The 21507-nt window shown below is 48.9% G+C and overlaps 1 protein-coding gene across 3 annotated transcripts in view; it reads right to left on the reverse strand.

Annotated features, from left to right (window-relative positions):
- Positions 1–21507, reverse strand: part of Afap1 (actin filament associated protein 1) — a 112024-nt gene that overhangs the window by 40737 nt on the left and 49780 nt on the right. For all 3 annotated transcript variants that reach the window (XM_048414934.3, XM_085691977.2, XM_087909092.1), the window contains exons 4-8: positions 21370–21478; positions 16808–17019; positions 14207–14386; positions 4381–4482; positions 3781–3862 (exon numbers count right to left, since the gene is read on the reverse strand). In XM_048414934.3, the coding sequence (XP_048270891.1) occupies positions 3781–3862; positions 4381–4482; positions 14207–14386; positions 16808–17019; positions 21370–21478 (685 nt within the window). The remainder of the gene's footprint in view (positions 1–3780; positions 3863–4380; positions 4483–14206; positions 14387–16807; positions 17020–21369; positions 21479–21507) is intronic.

Raw genomic sequence — 21507 nt, forward strand, 5'->3', positions numbered from 1 at the left:
TGAAACCAGCTCCTGCCAGCAAAGTGCTTGCTAGACTCCAACCCCTAAGGCAGAGAATAATCACATTCTAGGTCATCCTTGGAAAAAAGGTCCCTATGTAGAGACATGACAGAAAAGCCACTATAGATACGTTGTGGCTAATCAGTAGGGCAAGGGGCAGCATTTAACATATTACCAAATTCAAAAGTCAATAGAGAACTCTCAATGCAGTGAGGTTACATGGCAGAACAGTGGAAGGGCCCAAAGAGCATAGATGGCCAAGACCCTAGTGACAGACAGAAAGAGAACACTAATTGCTCAGTGTGTAAATGCCACGAATCTAGGCAGCCACTTTCTCCTACAGAGATGGAAATGAAATGATTTTCTGCCTAGTCTAGAGGAAGTAGGGGAGGGAGAGGTAATATCATCAGGCCCCTGGTTCAACAGGTCCACCCACAGACACCTTGTTGAGGACTGTGTCTCAAAGGACACAGCACTGGGTGTGGGCAGCTTAGTCTAGGGCTTTGATCATTTCCCCCACATCTGCTATAGGATAGTCACTGACTCCTCAGTGTTCATCTGGAATGAAGAAATGGGCATCTCAGAGCAGAGCTATTGCTTTGATTGTTGCCTTCTCTGGTGAGACCACAGTGTATAGACAGCATGGAGGAGCTCGGGCTTCCTCTCTGTGACCACCACACAATTCATCACAAGGGGGACAAGCTAAAGAAAGCTCGACTCACATTTTCCCAATGCAAAGTGGAGAACAGCAAGGGTCAAGAACAAGGGTAAGGGGGGCTTAGGGTGCATCTGGACCATGACGATCCTTTGTGATCTCTGACGAGCAACTATAATATGCAAAGTACAGGGTCAAACGAGAGGAAAATGTTTGAGCCAGGTCATGCGGTCAATTTCCAAACACAGAAAGAGAACAAGATGGGCTGGTGAGAATGCGTGGCAGTTGAGAGTGTGAACCCCTCTCACAGAGGATCTGAGTTTGGATCCTAGCACTCATGTCAGGTACCTCACCTCTAACTCCAGAGATCCAAAGCCATCTTCCGGCCTCCATGGGCACCTGCATGCACAGGTGCATATTCTCACACATAAATAGAAAATCATTTTCTTTTCAAAGAGTGAACAGGAGATTCCTAGGGACAGATACAAAACCGATACGAACATCCAACAGACACATTACTCCATAGACCCTAGTCACACAGGTTCATGGGGACTGGGGGACATGAAGCAAGAAAACTGACTTATCGGCTGAGCTGTTGCACCTCAGCAGTGAAACGGTAACCTGGTGTGTGGCACCTCTGAGGTCCCAGCTTGGGAGGCTGAGGCCGGAAGACTGCTTGAGTCCACAAGGCTGAGATTAGCCTGGACAAAGAGACAAAGAGACTATCTCACAACAACAACAACAACAAAAATAGAGCCAAAAAGAAAGAAATGAGCCAAACAGCAAAGCAAGAGCCACAGAGTATCCTACCTCTAGGCAGAAGTTAAAGATAGCTTCCCACACTGAGGTCTTCATTACATATAACATAACTGGTACTAGCTCTTAGAGGGCAGGACTAAAATTACATCCGGACCAGACTGCATTGGAAAACCACAATGAAGAAACAGACAGTGTGACCTTCCGGAGTGAACTGTCACTGTCAGGGCTCCAGAGTTCTCAGAGCTGGGACACTGCTGGCACGGCACACAATTCATTCCCAGGTAGGAACCCTCCTCGAGGAGACACACTGAGCAGAGCCCAGGCACCCCGAGCAAGGTCTCAGGTCCAAGGAGATCTGGATCCCCCAACAGACCTTCAAGTCGCACCCCTCGCTTTAGCACATACTCAGGAACAAAATGTCCAGCCACACAGATGGGGGACAACCTTCAGGAAACAGATATTTCATAAATGACTTGCAGGAAGAGCATGTGCAGAGCCTCCAAAAGCTCAAGAGCAGACAACCCCATAGTAATATGGGCAAAGGATCCGAGGCAACACCGCACCAGAGAGATGCACGAGAATATTAGGCTGCTCACCGCTGGGGAGGCCACAGCTGCACACCACCATCTGCCGTACCAGAGAAAGACTGCTGGCCAGACAGGGACAGTGATCCCTAAAGAATGTGTAGCCTCATAACCCCACTTCAGGATAGGTTTTTGGGAGACATGGATTCACATGTCCACACAAAGTCCTACCTGGGAGTCAGAATGTCCTCACAGTCCCACCGTCCCCATATGTTCTACCTGAAAGTCAGAACGTTCCCACTGTGCTGATAATTTGTTCAAGCTTTAACAAATAAAGCTTGCCTGAAGATCAGAGTGTGGAGCTAGCCACACTAGTTAGCCATAGAGGCTGGGCAGTGGTGGCACACACCTTTAATCCCAGCACTGTGGAGGCAGAAGCAGACAGATCTCTGTGAGTTCAAGACCACCCTGGGCTACATGAGATTAAATTAGTCTGTTAAATTTAGAGATTAAATTTTTCTGTTAAAGAGAAACAGAGTTCATGCATTTGATCCCAGTGCATGGCATCCCATGTCTTTAATCCCAGCACTAGGGAGGCAGAGACAGGAGCAATATGGCGGAAAGAGGACGAGAAGGTGGAAGGACACAGGAGCTCAGAGCATTTGGTCAGAGGACTTACAGAGACAGGATACCCCGTTTGGTCTGAGGATTTCGTAGAGGTAAGAACTAGTGGCTGGCTGCTCTGCTTCTCTGGTCTTTCAGCTTTTACCCCCAATATCTGACTCCAGATTTTTATTATTAAGACCAATTAGAATTTGCGCTCCATCCCACAGTCCCGTATGTTCCACCTGGGAGTCAGAATGTCCCGCGGGTCACTGTGTGTCCTTAGCAGAGTTCACCTCCACAGGGAACACTGTACAGGAGCTCTCACACTGAGAATGTGGGAAGAGAACCCCAAGATACACCCTGATCCCAAGTGAATGCAGGAAACGGCAGCAGCTATGGGAATGGAAAGGGCACAGGTGACAGAGAGAGTGCAAAGGAACACTGGGGTGACAGAAATCTCTTGATTGTGGTGATGGTTTTTGTTGTAGCAATCCCAAGCTCACAGAATGGTTAAGTCAAAGCTGGTGTGCCATACTGAAAGTCATCTATATTGCTAAAAAGTCCATTAGAAACAAGAGAGTTTACCCCCTGCACATCCATGTTCACGGCAGCTCTGTTCTCAATAGCTGAGGGTCAGGAGCAACACAAGTACCACTGGTAGACAGCAAGATGCAGCCCACATAACGGGATATTATTTGGGCTTGAAAAGGAAGGAAAGGCTCTCACTACAACACAATACGGACAAACCTTGTGGACATCATTGGGGTGAAATAAGGCAGTTGTAGAAGGGTAAGTACCACAGGATTCCACTTGCATGAGGCTCCCAGTGTGTGGAATCCACGGAGAAGGAAAGTAGAAGGGTGATGGTTGGGACTGGGGAAGGGGCGAGGGACTTGGGTTTCATGCAAACAAGGTTTTGATTTGTGAAAACAGAAAGTTCCAGAGATGGACACAAGTGATGGCTACACAGCACTCTGTGTATGTTTCATGTCCACAGGACACTTTAAAATATTGGAAAATTATGAATTCTGTGGTATATGTATTTCCCACAGCTTGACAATAATTTAGATGCAGGTAGGATGAGAGAGAAAGGCTCTGGGCTGTTGCAAATCAAAAGTCCTCCCTGTGTTGTTGGGAACAGAGGGCGTGATGCCTACATGGTTGAAACACAAAGGCTTCCCACACAGTCACACTGTTGGAGCTCAGATATTCTTGACACGCGTGTTAGAATCTCACCTTGCTCTTTTCCATTGCATGTGGTGACTCCATTTTCCACGACACCTTCTCCGTCGGAGCTGGGCCTCTCTGAAGACAATTTCTATAAGGACACAAGGATCACGTTATTCCCACCGCGGTCATGCAGACCTGGTGAGGTATGGTGGAAAGTGAAACATTATCTCAAACGTTAAAGGACACATGGACCAAAGTGGCACACTGCATTCGGACCTCATTTAAGAGCAATGAATGAACCAGGTCATTCACTCCTTTAAGCGCGCAGCTTCATCCTTCATTGGTAGTAAAACAAACCACAGAGTCTGTGAGATGACTCCTTGGAGCTCAGTCCAGAGCAGGCACTGGAAATGGACAGGGGCAGAATTGCAGACATGCCCACTGAAGTGCCGCAGTTCTCGTAGAATGTTATTAAAACTAGCAATTATGAATGAAAGGATCGAGGTCTGAGGGGGCAGACGTAGGGATAATCCTGGCTAACCAATACACTGAACACATGTATTGAGATGTCTCACCAATTCCTCATAAATGCACACAATTCATCTGCACAGAAGATAAAAGCCATTACTCAAAACAAAAAGCTTCCTGAAAGCTGACATCTCTCACCTTCTCCAGTTCAGCCTTGTTCACGGGGGCACTGGTGCTGGGTGGTGGAGAGCACTCTGGATCCACAGGGCCGCTGCAGCCACTGTAGGCCTCTTTGATCACCTGTGGGAGTGAGACACAGTATGAGCCTGCCCAGAGGCGAGGGGACCCAAGTGATGGGCTGAGTCCTGTGTGAGCAGGCAGAGACCTACAGTGTGGCAGGGGAACTCGAGGGTTCAACAGCACCTGGTGTTTGAACTCGCGTGGACTTGAATTTGCCCATTGATTCAGTCATTTGCTCCCCAAATCACCTGTCCAGTCCTGGCACGACACTAACTGGGAAATGGCAGAAAAATATACTCCAGGTTCTCTCTGGAAGACCCCTCCCACAGCACCGAGATGTCGTCATAAGCAATGAGGGTCGTCAAAAAGTGAGGGACAGGAAAGGTCCTCAGCATTTAACAATATGTACTGCTCCTGAGGAGGACCTTGCACCTGCCAGGTGACTCACAACTACTTGTAATTCAAGCTGCAGGAGATTCGACACCTTCTCCGGTGCCTACACTCACATACACATGCACATAATTAAAAATAAAAACATTTTTAAAAAAGAAGGGGATATCCAACAAACTAAAGAACTACAAGAACAAAGCATGATCCTTTCATGAGAAGGCATCGGCTGCCTTAGAGCAAGAGGATTTGGGGATTGTCCCAGGATGCCACACACGCGGTAAGCTGAGTACCACAAGGCTTTGGGGCCTCTGTGAGTGCCTTAGGCCTCAGAGAAGAGTGTCCAAGCCTTCACAATAGGACACAGCAACTAAGAACCAGCTATGAAACAGAGATGGTCCCCCATTTTCCCAGCACCTGGATCATGGACTTCCCACCCCTACAACTATGACATAAATTTCTGTTTGTGGATGACCCATTGCCAGTATCTTGTTATGGACTAAACCCCTGAGATGCTACTTTAAACTGTCAGTTTGATTCAATGTAGAGCTGCTGGGGATGGAATCCAACGGAGGGATTGTCTAGATCAGGTGGGCCTCCTGACAATCTGTCTAGGCAGATTGTTCCCCTTCCATTCATTGAAGTGGGGTGGTCCACCCATTGTGGGTGGCACTATTCCTTAAATTTGGGTCCTGGACTTTGTAAGTAGAGAAAGGGCCTGGGCACAGTGAGTGGCGGCCATTCATTTACACTGCTGTTGGGGTGATGTGAGCATCTACTTCAGGTTGCCTCGACTTCCCCGCAATGATGAACCTGGAAGCTAAAATAAGTCCTTCCTGCCCTAGTTGCTTTGATCAGAAATAAGGACACTACAGACCAAGTCCTGCAGACAACGCCCAAAACACAGTGTGTGAGTTCTTGTGGGAAGGAGGACACACAGGAGAAAAAGAAAAACCGGTACAGGGAACGTGGGTGAGCACCGTGAAGGAACTGAGATGAGGGAAGTGCAGTGACAGCAAGGTGACAGCGAGGCTGCGGTGACAGTGAAGCTGCAGGGACAGCGAGGCTGCGGTGACAGTGAGGCTGCAGGGACAGCGAGGCTGCGGTGACAGTGAGGCTGCAGGGACAGCGAGGCTGCAGTGACAGTGAGGCTGCGGTGACAGCAAAGCTGCGGTGACAGTGAGGCTGCGGGGACAGCAGGGTGACAGCGAGGCTGCGGTGACAGCAAGGTGACAGTGAGGCTGCAGGGTGACAGTGAGCTGCAATGACAGCAAGGCTGCAGAGGTGGCAGTCACTCCAGTAACCTCAGCTTGTAATTGTAGCTTTAACTAAGGAAATTGGCCGCAATTATAAAACAACCCTGAAATTGATGAGTTCTTCATTCTCACCAAAGCCTGCACTCCAGAGGCTGCAAAGGCATGGTCTGGCAAAGCTCCATTGTCTTCCTTTCTCTTTGTTTTTCTCTGCCCACAGGAGAAGCATGTGGTAGCACGTTTCACCTACTCTTACCAGTTCTAGTGGAGGAAAGTGCTGTGTTTGCATATGCGTCTGCCTGTCTGTACACACACACACACACACACACACACACACACACACACACACACACACACACGTGTCTTCCTGTCTGTGCAAGTGTTCCAATGTAACTCTGTGTTTGCCTGTCTGTGTGACCCTGTGTATGTGGAACTCTCTGCGTGCTTGCGGGCCCATGTGACTCCGTGTGTGCTGTCCCCTGAAAGAGATGTGCATTCTCTTGACTCCGTACCACTCATCCCCCAGAAGGCAGCCTCCTCTCTCCTCTGGGCATCCTGCTCCAGCCACCTGCTATAGGCTGTCGTAAATGTCTCCAGAGGCCATATGTGATGGAGGCCAGTAGGAGAAAATTGTTAGGTCACTACTTGAAGGGGATAGTGTGCCCCTCACCTCCACCCACTACTCACCTAACTGTCCCAAAGTAAGCAGCTTCCTCCACCATTGGCTCCTGCCATGACTGTTGACCCTGCCATAAGCCTGAATGCAATGGAGCCAACTAACAAGGGACAGAAACACTGGGTCAAAAAAACAAAACAAAAAACCTATCACTCCTTCAAAGTGTTTCACTCAGACATGTTGTCACAGTAGCAGAAAACGGACTGAAACACTCCCCCGTAATCCTAGCTGTCCTGGAGCTCACTATGCAGGCCAGGCTAGCCTTGAACTTGAACTCTTGAAGGCACCTTGGCACTGTGAGACTCTGTCTTCCCCTAGCTCCAAACCAACCTATCCAACCACAGAGAAAGCACCCGAGAGAAGGTGAGCACAGTGGCTCTTGTTCTCACAGGGTCCCCACCAGTGAGAGAAATCCAGCTGCTTCATTCACTGTCCTCAACATCTTCAAAAGGCACCTGTGGGGTCCCCTCCAAAATGATAAAGGATGCTCTGCCACTCAGGGTATTTAGAGACTTCGTAGCATGTGTCTATGCAAAAGGCAGTATGAGAAGTTCACCGTGTACTTAAGAGAATGGGATACGAATTGGAAAATCACAACTCCTCCACACAACAAAATACTCTGTGGTAATTTTGTTTGCTTTTAACTCAAGCCCTCCACCCCAGAAACACAACCTCTGCACATTTTTATGGAAACCTGATCATGCTGCTTCTGGGAATGCTGGCTCTTGTCTTGTGTTTGACCTCTGCACAGAGGCTCCTGTCTGCAGCTTCTCTACATGCATGTACATTTATGTATCGGATAGGCACACACACACACACACACACACTCAGGTTTCTGGCAAGCATTGTGGATGATGGATGTAACAGGCAGATAGGACACATGGCTCTGGTGATGCTTTCTGCAGAAGGGTGAACAATATCCTGTGCTGGTCAAATGCCTTGTGTTTATCGGACTTTGTAAAAGCAAGGACTTTCCGATTGTTATATTAAATCTATTTCTAAATGTCTCCACTTGGACCATAAACTAAGAACAAACTTTGATAATAGTAGTCTTGGGTGATGAGATACTTGTCTTTGGTTATAAAACAATTCCTGGTAGAGAGTGGAAAAGCGTTTCCATAGAGACTCACGGTGACAGTGGGGCTACTCAGTGGGAGAATGTCCCTAGGACATGTGAGGCATGGACTCAATGCCCAGGTGGGAGCCTGGGACCCTAAGGTGTCCTCCTGGTGCCTTTACAATGTCTTGGGTCAGTGAAGGTAGTACTGGGCCAGTCAGGGTTACTTGCCAAGACATAGTCTTAAAAAACAAACAAAAGAATTTAAAAAATAAAATAATAAACAAATAAAGTGGAAAATAAGTCTTATTGTAAAAAAAAATGAACTGACCAAAAAGTTTATTTATTACATAACTGAAAGAACTGAGACAATGAAGAGGGCACACGGTATTTCAACTTTACCACACAGAACAGCACATAAAACCACCACCCTCACCCTGACAACACAGAACAAGCTAGAGAAACCAAAACACCCAAAACCAAAAACACAGTCATAGCACTTTTCAAAGCCATCTGAGCATAGGGATACCAAGAAGGCACAGTGAGGAAAACCCTAAAGATGAAGGGGTCCTGGAGAAAAGAGGCTCCCCGTAGCTGCCCTCCTGGCTGGCAGTAGGTAGGGGGAGGAGACGGCAGGGTAGCCCCCAAACTCAACTGCCCAGGGCCTGCAGAGCCAGTTCTCACCCTTCCCATCTTCCCTGAGAGGGTAAGGAGGGTCCAAAAGGCAGGCAGGGAAGAGGCACATGCTAGCAAAGCAACTTCATTCAGTGCAAGTGCCTGCTTTGCCAAGAACTCCAGATGCACAGCGAGCATTCACCAGGACGATTCCAGCTTCCAAAGTCACAAGCTGAGGCTGAGCTTGAAGCAGACAGGCTTCGGGTCTGGCAGGCTAGACCTGAAGAGACCCACAGACTGCTCCAGAAAACTGGCCATTTGTCCACAGCACACGAGAGACCTCAGTCCCCTTGCCAGTTCTCTAGTCCCCCTCCATACCCCTGTGAACACCCAGCACTCATTCTGAAGGCATGAGTGACATGAAGCAAAGCAACATGGCCATAACTCTACTGTGCCCAACAGACTCACAGGACTCCATATGACTCTGGGGAAATGGCAGAGGGCAGTCTCTGTGCTGTCCTTCCACTCACTCACAAGCCTATACAGACTCCTCTTCAGAAGCAATCCCAGAGATGGCCCCAGTGCTGGAATGATCAGACACTAAAATAGCTACGACAGAAATGCTGAAGCAGCCCATGAAGTGGAGGGTGGCACACAGACAGATGGGACTTCAGACAGACATGATATATAGAGAAAGATGGGAAAGTACTGGAATGGAAGCTAGGATCCATGTTGAAGCATGCATGAGGGCACAGTGGGCCAGAAGCTTCCAAAACAGTGTGGACAGACCATGAGGAGCGCACAGCCGGAGGGCCACAGGGGTGAGGGGCTGCTGCAGCACAGGGAACCCCAAGTCTGTGGGAGTACCCAATGAGAGAATGCATATAATGGAGCTGCCAAAGGAGGGGAGACAAGGCAGACATCCGTGGATAGGACAATGACCCAGCTGCTTCAAAGCTAATGAGAGACAGCATCCTTTGGACAAATGACAAAGACCAGGAAGGCTGACCCTCTGCACAATACCACAGGGTCACCTGCTGGAAGTCCAAGAACAAAGCAACTTTAGAGGCGCCAGAGGCAGTGACATCAAATATGGGAACAATGGCTGTGGACAGGGTTGATTTCTCGGGAAGAAGAACAAGATGGTGACTTTCACACCACCTGAAAATCCATTTTCAGAAGGCCCGCACTGTAGGAAATGGGCTTTCAAACATTGTTGACTTAATTAAAAAAATTCCTTTGTGTGCGCCTATGTGTGCTTATATGCGCATGAGTGCAGATGGCCGTGGAGGCCAGATGTATCCTATCCCCCTGGAGCCGTAGTTACAGGCAGCTGTGAGTCACCTGGTATAGGTGCTTCAAACTGAACTTAGGTCTTTTGCAAGAGCAGTATGTGTTTTAACCACTGAGTCATCCTTCCAGCCCTTTCCACATTAAAACAAAGCACCAACTTCTTTGGAGCAAAGGGAAATGACACAAGATGGAGACTTATATCTGAGAATGAATGAAGAGGCCGGGCGTATACGCCAGTCTGTTTTCCTTTGTTCCCTTCTCAGGCAGGAGAACCAGGAGCTCACGGTTCTAGACACAAAACAGAAGTTCCCTGAGAAGAGAGAGTTAAGCAGGGGAGGGATGTCTCAATCTTGCCAGCACAGGGCAGCATTTGGGGCCTTTGAAAGATACAAAGGAAAAAAAAAAGTAAAGATCTTTAGGCTCCCAACAAATCTGAGTTATTCAGAATCTTGTTTTTAAAACCTCCATCACCTGTGGCTCAGCGGATAGGTAAAGGTACCTAGAGCACAAAGCTGACAGCCAGGTTCAATCCCAGGATCCCACAGTGGACGAGAAGTTACTGTAGTCCTCTGACCTTCAGCATGCACACCACAGCACGTGCAAGCACGTACACACACACACACACACACACACACACACAATAATAATAATAACAACAATAGCAATAATAATAATGGTTCTGATAAGGAGCTGATCTGATGTTGGATATGGAAGGAACTGGACTATCTTAGGATCTGCTAGGCTGGGACAATTAAAATCCTATAACTGAAACCCCTTTGTTACTTGACTTTCATTGTTTTATTGGCATATATTGCTATTTATATGTAATAAATTTTTTTTTTACCATAGTCACTGTTGCCCTCTCTTCCCCTACCCATCGTCCCTTCTTTTCCTAACTAGCCCCTCTCCTTCCATATCTTTTTTTTTTTCTTGTGTCCTAATGAACATAATCAGGGTTAGCCACAGAAAGAAGCGCAGTACCTTACACAGGTACTGGCATGGTATCCGTGGTATCATCAGTGGTACCACTGGAGAAAGCATCCCTTCTGCCCCAGGTAGCCATCAACTGCTTAGAGAGCCTCAGAAAATCAGCAGGCCATCACAGCCTCCCCACTGGCAGACCTCACCTAGAAATCCTCACGGAGAAGCAGGGCCTTGTGAGCCCCTCCACTCCCCTCTAGATCTTCCACTTCCCACTCCCTCTTCCACAGTGTTCCTTGAATTTGAGGGGGTGATCCAGACACCCCATTAGAGCTGAGTGCTCCACAGTCATTTTGACTTCCACTTCGAGGACTTCTTAGGCTCTGGTACTGCAGAAATAATAGCACAAATGTTGCAGAGTAATCAATTCAAACTTTTCCGAAAACGATTATCTGCCTTGTATTATTTACTTCGCATGTAAGAGATACACTAAAATTAAAATTCCTGCAATTAGCTGCCGTTCACGAGCGGCGCTGTCACGCTATAATTAGTTAAGTGCCTCAGCTTGGAAGCAGCTCACGCGCCGGGAAGGAGGAGTCAAGCTTATCCCGCTCCATCAGCATCTTGGAAGCACGCTGTTCCGCTGTTCTGCTTGTCTGTTTGCCAGCTGCTCAAGGACTCAGAGTGACTTCATATGCAGCTGTCAGAAGGGAGCTCAGCGTGCTGAGTGTCTAAGGCTGCAGGGTCGAGGGTGAGCAAGGACCATCCACGGTTCAGAGTGGTCCTACCAAGCTTTCCATAGCGAACAGTGAGCACCAGCCATGGCGGCCGGGAAAGGAACTCAGAGCAAGAAACAGTCACCAGAAGCTTCTCACTCCACAACTGCCCTTTCTCCCGCAGTGAATAGGCAGGCTAAGACCACGGGAAAAGGAAAAAAAGACAAGGGCGAGATGCTGGTCACTCGGTCAAACCAGAAAACCCGACGTTGGCGCCTGGATGGATCCCTGCAGAACAGGACAGCATGTGGCCTGAGACCCAACCTCTCCATTGTCAAATCAAATCACTAATAGTGGCAGGAGATTCGGAGACCATGAGTGTCTGGGACAATAAGTCTGAGGACCCACATAAAGAAGCTGGGTGCAGCCTTGTGTGCTTGCCACGGCAACACTGGGGGACGGACGGACAGTGAGACGGTTCCCCGAGGCTCGCTGATCAGCCAGTCTAACCTTCGCTGTGAGTTCTAGCCCACTCAAGTGGGAGACCCTGTCTCAGAAAACCAACATGTATGGTACCTGAGGAATGTCATCTGAGCTTGTCCTCTGGCTTTCATATGCATATGTCGCATGCATAGCTCACACACACACACACACACACACACACACACACACACACACACAGAGGCAGCACGAGTCATTGAGATGGAAAAACTTCTGTAAACCCAGAGGGCTCTGAAGCTCCAGCAGCATGGTGAAGCTCTCAGTCTCGGGGGCTACACAAACCACCAGGAGAGATTCCTGAGCCTGAGGCTTATAGGAGGGGAACATAGAAAAAAAACCCTCCCCAACCGCCTGGGTGTCACAAATTTCAGGAAAGCCACAGCCACTGCTGACAGAGTGAAACAGGCCACCTTTGTCTGATTCTCTGGGCAGCCAACCAAGCATCTTCATGGGTCTGGAGTCTGTGTGCTCCTAGGAACCATGGGGAATCAAGGTTCGTGGTTCCCCAGATATGGTGTATGTTCATCTTCATTGTCAATGGCCAGGTTTTAGAATCACCTGAGACACAACTGTGGACATGTATTTGGGGATGTTTCCCCAAATATCACATTTAGAGAGAAGACTCACTCTAAATGTGGGTGGTTCCATCCCACGGGCTGGAGGCCTGGCCAAATAAAAAGGGAAAAGTGAACCGAGCACCAGCATCCATCTCTGCTTCATCACCAAGATGGACAACAATGTCAGCTGTGAGCCAAGGCAAGCCCTTCCTTCCTTAAGTCGCGTTTGTCAGAGTTTGCCACAGCAGCGAGGAAAGGGGTCTTTAAATTGCATGTCACAGGAGCCATGGTCATAGATGTCCAAGCACATGTCACCTCCTTCCAGCCCTGTCCTCACCACATGCCATGGTGAACTGAAACCTTGGGAAGACAGACATGCACAGCTTCTTCCTCACGGCTCGAGGAGCAGTTGCAGTTACAGAACCACTGCCCAGGGCCATGGAGCATGGAAACTCAAAGGGATCACGGAATTGTATTTGCTTTAAAGGGGTGGTTTATGGGCATATGAGCAATTCCCAATATTGCTGCTGTAAGTATTATTTCATGGTATTCTCTTCTCAAATACCGTGACCAGCATGGGCACAGAACAGACACAATAGACAAGAGAACACGTTCCAAGTTCCTGCAAGGCCAGAGCCACCATGTCCATCTCCTTCAGAAGTAAAAACCAGACCAGCGTTTTAAGAGAAATTTAAAACTGTAAGAGAGACATTTCCAAATTGAAAAGGAAACAGGTAGAAATCCCAGGGCTTAGAACTATGGACAACGCACTAAGCTCCAACATAGCCCTGGCAGGAGGCACGGCATTTCAACTGCCATGAAGCTGTGGGGCAGAGCCCTCACGGGCTGGGTTAGTGCCATCAGTATAGCACAAAAGAGGCTGCAGGTCTCTCTTCACCACATGAGGACAGCGAGAAGGTCTCATCAGAGGCCAGAGCCGCAGCCACCTTGACTTACACTTTCGAGCCTTCAAAGCCCAGGAATAAACTGCTGCTGTCGCAGGCCGACCCACCTGGGGCATTTCAGCAGGGCAGCCTGAGCAGAATAAGACAGGTTCTAGGACCAAAGTTATAACACAGCAGCAGAGGGACCAGACAGATCAGAAACAAGGAAAGTATACTGGACAGGACCAAGAAATAAGTCAGACCAAAGGAGAATGAGGGACAGAGAGAAGCCAGATTGAAGGGAAAGAAGGTTACAGAGAGAAGCCAAAGAGGAGTAAGAGAGTACAAAGTAAGAAGGTCCTTCATTTATATATCGTTTCTGGGAATGGCAGATGAATCAAAGCAATACTAAAAACAACAGCAGCAGGACAGATGGACACCCTCCTGGGATGGATAGCCTCGTGCAGCTGGGAGTCAGGAGAGTGAGATTCTACCAATGAGTTCACTACCAAAAACAAACAAACAAAAAAACCAAAACAAGGAATAGCTTTGTTGTTAAAGGCAGAGACTCACAACCAAAACTTCAAACAAAAAGATGACTTGTTGGGTAAAGGCATTTGCTACGAAGCCGGACAACTTAGGTTCAATCCCGGAGACCCATATGGGGGAAACAGAGAACCAGCTTTCACAAGTTGTCCTCTGCTCTCCATATGTATGCCATGCCATGTGTGTATGCATGTGTGTATGTGTGCACACCCATCCCTCTGTGTGTTTGTGTGTGTGTACAAAATTAAAATGTAACTTAAAAAAAAAACCTCCCAGGTGAATCTATCTGAGTTTTTGACTAATTACCTATCAAATGAACAAGAGCCCAGGAAGAGGTCTGGAAGGAAAGGGGGCTCGGTGCCATGGCAGCTGGCCTACCTTCAGCCACTGCTCAGCCTGCTCCTTGCTCTGGACAGCGAGAACCAGTGGGTCAGTGCCTTGCTGGGTGATTTTCAGCTCATGCTTCTTCTTCTTGCTGTCTCTCGGGATGTAGGTGATGCTGCAGCCTTGCAGCGGCAGCTCCATCTGGGGCTGCTGGTCCTTGGAACTTTTATAGCACTGCATGAAACACAACAGACCAATTAATGCCATGAGGACACGCTACCAGAAACAATGATGAAAGTCAGCACCACCAAACCGGCAGTGCTGGCCAGGGTTCGGGAGGCAATGGGACAGAAGGATGATGCAGCAGCCAGCTGACGGGTGTGACATAGACAAGCCGCTGCCTACTACTCCTACATCTGGCACACACAGGTGTGTGTTCACTCAGCTGAGGTCTATGAAGCATCGAGGCCATTACTGAGAAGACCCGTGTTCTACATATTGAAACATCTTCATAAAATCACACTTATTTTTATGTGAATACGAGATATATAAAAAGACTATTAGATCTGTTACAACTGCAGAGACCTACTGTGGGCAGCTACGACAATGATGAAGTTGCTTAGAGCTGGAGCCATGGCTCAGCACTAAAGAACTCACACATCAGTTGGCTCACAACCACCTGTAACTCCAGAACTGTCTGGAGATGCTGGAAGAGGCAAGCCCAGGCTGCCCCCAGACAGGACTCTTCTGGGGCTGCCACTAAGAGCCTGAGGAAGGGTGAACAGGAAAGACTTGGTTCAAGTGAAATGCATGGGGAGCCCACAGGCCCTGGAGATGGAAGACCATACTGGGTGTGCCCTGAGAGGCTGACCTTGACTCTCTCAGCACTAGATACAGGCAGGTCCTAGGGAAGAAGCGTGACTTGCCCTCAGAGTCCCTCAATGGAGGCAGCTCTCCCAAGGCTATCCATCAGCTGTGGAATGGGTGCTTCAGTCTTGGGCAACTACCTGGATGGGTGCAAAATTGTCTGGGCATGGAAATAAAGGCCTAGAGATGGAGTCGATAAAGTTGGTAGCAGAGGTTCTTGGGACAGGATGGCCACAGGAGGCCAGGCAGGATGCTCAAGGAAGAAAAAGCATGTTTTCTCCCACCTGAATAGTAGAGTCATGGTTTATTTCTGAAAGAAAATAAAACACACACACACCACCACCACCAACAACAACAACAACTACTACTTTAAGTCAAGTGTGGAGTGCTTGCCTATAATCTATCTTCATCGTTCAGGAGATGAAGGAGGGAGGACTGAGAGTTCAAGACTAGCTTGGGCTACATAGGGAGTTTGAGATTGACCTGAACTACATCGCAAGACTCTGTCAAAACAAAACCAAAATCAAATAAAAAGCCAAGTTTCATCTTGCATTTTATCTTGCATGGTGTCCTCCCTCATTTTCTATTTAGTTCCTCAACAATTAAGCTGTGGAAGTTATTACCATCATGGGGCAGAGAGAGGATCTCAGAGGAGGTCAAATTGTAGAAAAAAGCAGGGGAGGAGGAAGACAACAAATGGGTGTGGGACAGGGACCAGGAACCTGGGCCCCACAATGCTGACCCTGCATCAGTCCCGAGGCCGCCTACATCGGGAATGCAACTTCTCTTTCACATGAGAGCTGAATTCATTTTAAAATGTTTTATATAGCATGTCACCATCTTGCAGCTATTGCATCAGATTATAAATAAGGGCTGTGTTAATATTTTCATGCTTTAAAATCCCTGATGGCATCATTTTTGGCATATCCTATGTTTGGAAGAAATTCAGGCCACACATGTGGAAAAAATATGCACTTTGTTTTAAAAAGCTGAGCAAAAACATGAAGCACATACGCTGTCCTCAGAGCCTACGCAAGTAAGACACCCATAATTCACTGGGACCATGGTCTCTCTTACAGTGTTATCTGCTCTACTTAATGTGCGGAAACAGAAACTCAGATTTTCTGCTTTAATGACTCACTTTTGAGCAATTGTTTCCTGAGATTAATTTGAAGACAAAAGGCGAAAACCCGTACAGTAAAGCCCCTGACCTAGTGACCAGTCATGGTTTCTAAAGGAAGGGGGGATGGTGTAGGAACGCAGTCTCCAAGGCTACTCCTTCTTGGAGATCCCCAGGGGACAGCACGTGTGGCCAGAGTTCTGTGCCTTCCACACCCTGCTTCTGGACTTACTCCACCTTCCTGTTTGCCTCAAAAACAAAACAAAAGAAAAAACTTCTTTTGGAAAGCAGGCGCTCCAAAAGAATGTCCTTTCCCTCTGCCTTCCCCTAGGCGCCTCCACAGGCTCCAGGCCTCTGCTGTGACCTGGCTGGGAGGAATTTACTGACTCACTACAAATGAGAAAGTCTATCTTGCAGCTTCTGGCAAGTCTCAACACTGCTCATTTCCACTGACACAAGCCACAGGCCCAGCAGGATGGGAAGGACTTGGGTGTGGGGCAACCATGAGCCCTCCCTGCAGAGGTGCCAGCCTGGCTGGGCTGGGCCCTGCCCCTGGCTCTCAAAAAGGTTCCGGTGCTTGCCTCCCCTGTGGTAGCATCTGCATGTACCAGCTCTATCCTGTACTTGAGGATGCACTGTCCACGGTACAGCCCCGCTGGGCTCCTCACCAGCAGCTTGGTGTCCTTGATGACGCAGAGCAGCTTGGTCCACTGGCCAAAGCGTTTCTTGCGCAGCAGGAAGGCACAGATCTTGGCGTCTTTGACCAGGTCCATCGAGGCCTCCTCCGAAGGCCACTGGTGCCGGGTTTTCTTCCCTTTTCCATCCTCCTCCTCTTCATCGTATGACTCATAGGAACTGCTCATAGCATCAGAGTCATAATCTATGCAGGAGAAAAGAGCAGAGGTGAGAGGCAGACCTCACAACTCACCTCACGTGGCCACATTTCCAACCCCTGTGAACTCCAGTGAGATGGGCTTTTGCCCTGAGAATGAAAACTCCAAGACTCAGACAGTGGAAACTCAAGAAAATGCCCCAAATGTAATTACTAGACTCTTTCACATAGACAGGATGATGTCACTCTGATGGCAGCATTAGCTACACTCTGCCTCGGGTGGCGACTTGGGAACCTTGCCCATATAGGGTCTCTACTCTTTATCTGGTCTTTATTAAATATGCCCCAAGTCTGCCTGCTGACACTTCCGCCCACAGACCCAGACCACTCAGGATCCACCAGAGGCCACCACTTCCTACTTGGTCACCTTGGAGCTGGGGTGGGATTTGTCCCATCTTTCTTGGCACAAGGACACATCAGCTCAGGTTACAGTTTCTCCACACACCCCCTGCTCTCTCTCCCCTTGGGCTCTCTGCATAGGCCACAAGCTGCCCTCATCTCTTCCCTCTCTGCTGACATAACGTGTGCCCATGAACTAGTACTAAGCTCAAAGCTTCTCCTAGCGAACACTCCTTGATATCAGAGCCTATGTCATGGGCTCAAGGGTGATTCTCTGGTATTTGTGTGCTGAGGTCTGCAGGCTAACATGACTGCATATAGAAGTGGGGCTTTGGGGTTATACTTAAGATGAAATCTATTACCAATGTGGCTACGACCATATATGTAGAGTCCTAATCCCATGGGAGTGGTGAGGGGGAGGGCAAGGGAAAGAGGGAAGGAAGAAGAGAGAAAGAAAGCACTGTCAAGACCGGACTGAGGACACAGCCAGAAGGCAACACCTCTGAGATATATCACCTGTAAGATAAACTAAGAATTTCAGCATCCCAGCCTCCAGGGACTGAGGGTGATCTGTGGCAGCAGCCTGAATAGGCCATCGTAACACCCGGCATAACACCAACATAACCACATAGGCCCTTGTGACACCACACACAGCCTAACAGACTCCTCACGGTGCACACAGGTCAGCAATCCAGGTCAGGCTGTGAGCCTGGGGAAATGAGACCATCTTGTCACATGTGACAGCTCGGCGCACAGTCAGAGGTTCAACCGCACATGCAGATCCTTCAGAGGGACAGTGGCACACTCAGGCCTGAGGTAGGTTACAGTAGAGGTGACACACATACACATCACCCGGGGAGTGGTAGCAGGCCTGAGTGTAGGGATGAGACTATAAAGACGTTGTGAGACCACATGGTCTGAGAAGTGCAGAGGATGCAGAAATGAGGCTTTCAGTTTGTACACACCAGGCACAGAGTCATAGACAGGCCAGGCTCCCCCTGCTACCCTCAGACCAGCAGCCTTTCTCTCTCATCTCTCCCCTCCTACACTCCAGCTCCCAATGTCTGCATCTGCCCAACACCCCCTCTTTACATGGTGGCCATGTAAAGGAACATATCAATCTTCATTTTATTAAAATTAAGGAATTAAGCCTTGACCCCCCCCCCCAGTTTTACATACAGTTCAATGGCCCCAAAGCCTAGGACTGTGTGGACACTGTACGGCAGGACAGAGACAGAACACGGTCTCTGTCCCCATTGTGATGGGGGAGAGAACACCGTCTAGAGAGGCCCATGCTGTCAGAGACAGGGAACTAAAAGTCAAGTGTACCAGACACTGGGAGAGCAAGATTGTCACTCAGCCCCTGGAGAAGCTCCTGGCAGTCAGCCAGAAGTCTGAGAAAAATGCTAGAAGCAAATGCACACTGGGAAACAGCACAGTTTCCAAAGCATGTGGCTACTGGTGTTGGCAGAGGTGTGGAAGCCCTTGAGCAGCACGGGGCAGGGCAGGTGGCAGTGGGCAGGACTGTTAGTCCATGCAGCAATCTACCCAAGGAGCCTCACAAAGAGAGTTTGCTTTAGGACGGAGTGTTGGGTGAACATGGACACTTAAAAAGTTTTAGGCAACTACTTTGCTTATTTATTGTGGAGACCCATTGGCCATGAAACACATGTGGAGGTCAGACTTGGGGAGTTCATTCTCTCTTTCCGCCATGTGGGTCCTGGGGATTAAACTCAGGTCATCAGATTGAAGGGTAAGTGCCCTCCATTGACCTCTTTATACTCTTTTCAATAAGTAAGTATTTAACAACGAAAGGAGCTTCAGAGCTGAGCATAGGAACATAGGTTGTCACAGCTTGAAGCAGAGTCAAGGGGAGGTGGAGGCACAAGAGGTCACACAATGTTGCATGGGCCGATCAAGATTATGGGCTGTCAGCAGCAGACACAGCCAGGCTTCTAGTCAAGAAGAATCATTCTCACAAGTGTTGGAGAGCATGGGGTTCTCAGGGCTCACCTCAATTCCTAGAGCACCAGAGTTCAGCAAGCATGTGGAGAACAAGGGGGTAGGTAAGTCAGCTCTGACTGACAACCCGCTGAGCTCACTTGATCAACCTGGGACAGCACAGGAGGAGGCAAGCAGGGCTTCCTCTCCCTGATGACCAGCCCACCAGACTGGCCCAGTAGACTTCCCCAGGACTGTTCCCCTGCTGTGACATGTGTGGGATCACTCCTTCAAGAACCTCTGTGAGGCCTTCATAACACTCCTTCTCTAATGGAATCGCAGCAGACACAGGCTCAGCCACCTGCCTCCCAGTCCCTACTTTACAGCAAAAGCACAGCCCCTGTGCCTCCCTGCTGAGGCCACACCACAAGTCACTGGTAACACTGAGGTGAGACACTTGCTCAAAGGGACACAGGATGACTCTGGTCACTGCGGCTTCGGGTTTGCAAGCTCTGCTGCTGCACTTTCTTCTGGTACTGGCAGCACAAGTGCTTTGTCACAGCAACCTAGGAAGGGCTTCCCTGTAGCACAGGCTACAAACTCTCAGGGCAAAACTCCACAGGCCTCCAGGCAAAAGAACACTTTGTCTGTAGCATCCAAGGTGTGGAAGGCAGGGAGGTGGGGAAGGCTGGGAAAGGCCCTTATAGAAGAAAGAAGTCCAAGACAGGAAAAACTTCACTTCCATGTTTGCCAATAAACCTAGTGTCATCATAGTGGATGCTCAGAATCACTTGAGTACATTCTGCCAAAAAAATTATTTTCTATTTATTTATTGATGAATTGGTTGGTTGGTTGCTGTTGTTTTGTTTTGTTTTGTTTTGTTTTTGAGACAGGGTTTCTCTATAACCTCCCTGGCTGTCCTGGAACTCACTGAAGAACAGGCTGGCCTTGAACTCACAGAGATCCACTTGCTTCTGCCTCCTGCAGATTAAAGGTGTAGGTCACCACACCCTGCACCAAGCACTTTTTTTACATAAAGGAGAAACTACAGCCTGTAAACTTCCAGGTGCCGGAGTCTAAAGTGACCACCCTGCAGACCAGAGCAATCCTCTGCTTTCCAGGAGTACCCAGTGGTCATGGTACACACAGTGCGGGGCAACGGTCTGGGGCCGGATGGGCACCTGGAAAGGCACTTGTCCTCAGGCAGCACCCAGGCTGCTCTTGTGCTTGCTGCTTCCCTTCCTGAGCCCCCAACACCATCACCTTCCAACATCCCGGTAGATGCTGTTTTACTGAAACTTATCACCAAGGAAGAAAGGAAGAGAAAAGTGCCAAGTTTCTATGCCGCAGACACTTCAGGTAAGGTCACATGATTTCACAGGAAGACAGAAGAGGAGAGAAAACATGCATGGCCTATTAATGCTCTGGAGACCTCATGACCCCAACCAGCAACCGCTCTCTTTCCTACATAATCCATCTGTTCCCTGAGCACACACTGAGATGCTCCACCCAGCATCCTGCTGAGAGGGCAATAGTACCTGACACTCAGAGGAGAGGCCAGCATTAGTAATGACACCTGGATTCCAGGGGTGTTAGGGAAGGTGCCAGTGTGCGTCTGGGTTTAAAAGGAAGATTACTGAGGTTGGCATCAGGAGCCTGAGGACCATGACTTCAACAAAAATTGTCCAGTAAAACCTGCTCTATCCATCACAAAAGAAGAGCCTGTACCGAACAGGCAGCCTGGGAGAAACCTCAGCCTGCAGGGCTGTGCTTTGTGAAGACCAAAAGAGGCCAGGGTGGGGCACACATGAATGTGCCACAGAACCGCTTCTCTCCCAACCTCAGGGAACCTCGTCTGCCCACACCTGGCTCTGCGGCACAAGGCACCTCTGAGCCTGACTAACCACAAGCTATATTCATTACCTTCCTTAGGTCCCAGATCTATCGCACCCACATTTCTGTGGTGATGTTTAACCCTGTCTCCTCCACACCCACTGCCTTGGCTCACCACCACTCCTGTGAATGAAGGGACCACCCTGGCGGGCGGGTGCCACTCACTTGAGGTGATGTACTCTGGAGCTTTTCCAGGACTCAACGGCACGGCTTCCTCATAGTAACCCTCTGGCAGAGAGGACGTTGGTAACGGCGGAGGCCCGCTGTCAGGAGGCTGAGGGTGAAAGGAAAACCATGCTGGAT

Source organism: Myodes glareolus, chromosome 8 (genome assembly GCF_982192425.1).
Source record: "Myodes glareolus chromosome 8, mMyoGla1.1, whole genome shotgun sequence".
Lineage (NCBI taxonomy): Eukaryota > Metazoa > Chordata > Mammalia > Rodentia > Cricetidae > Myodes > Myodes glareolus.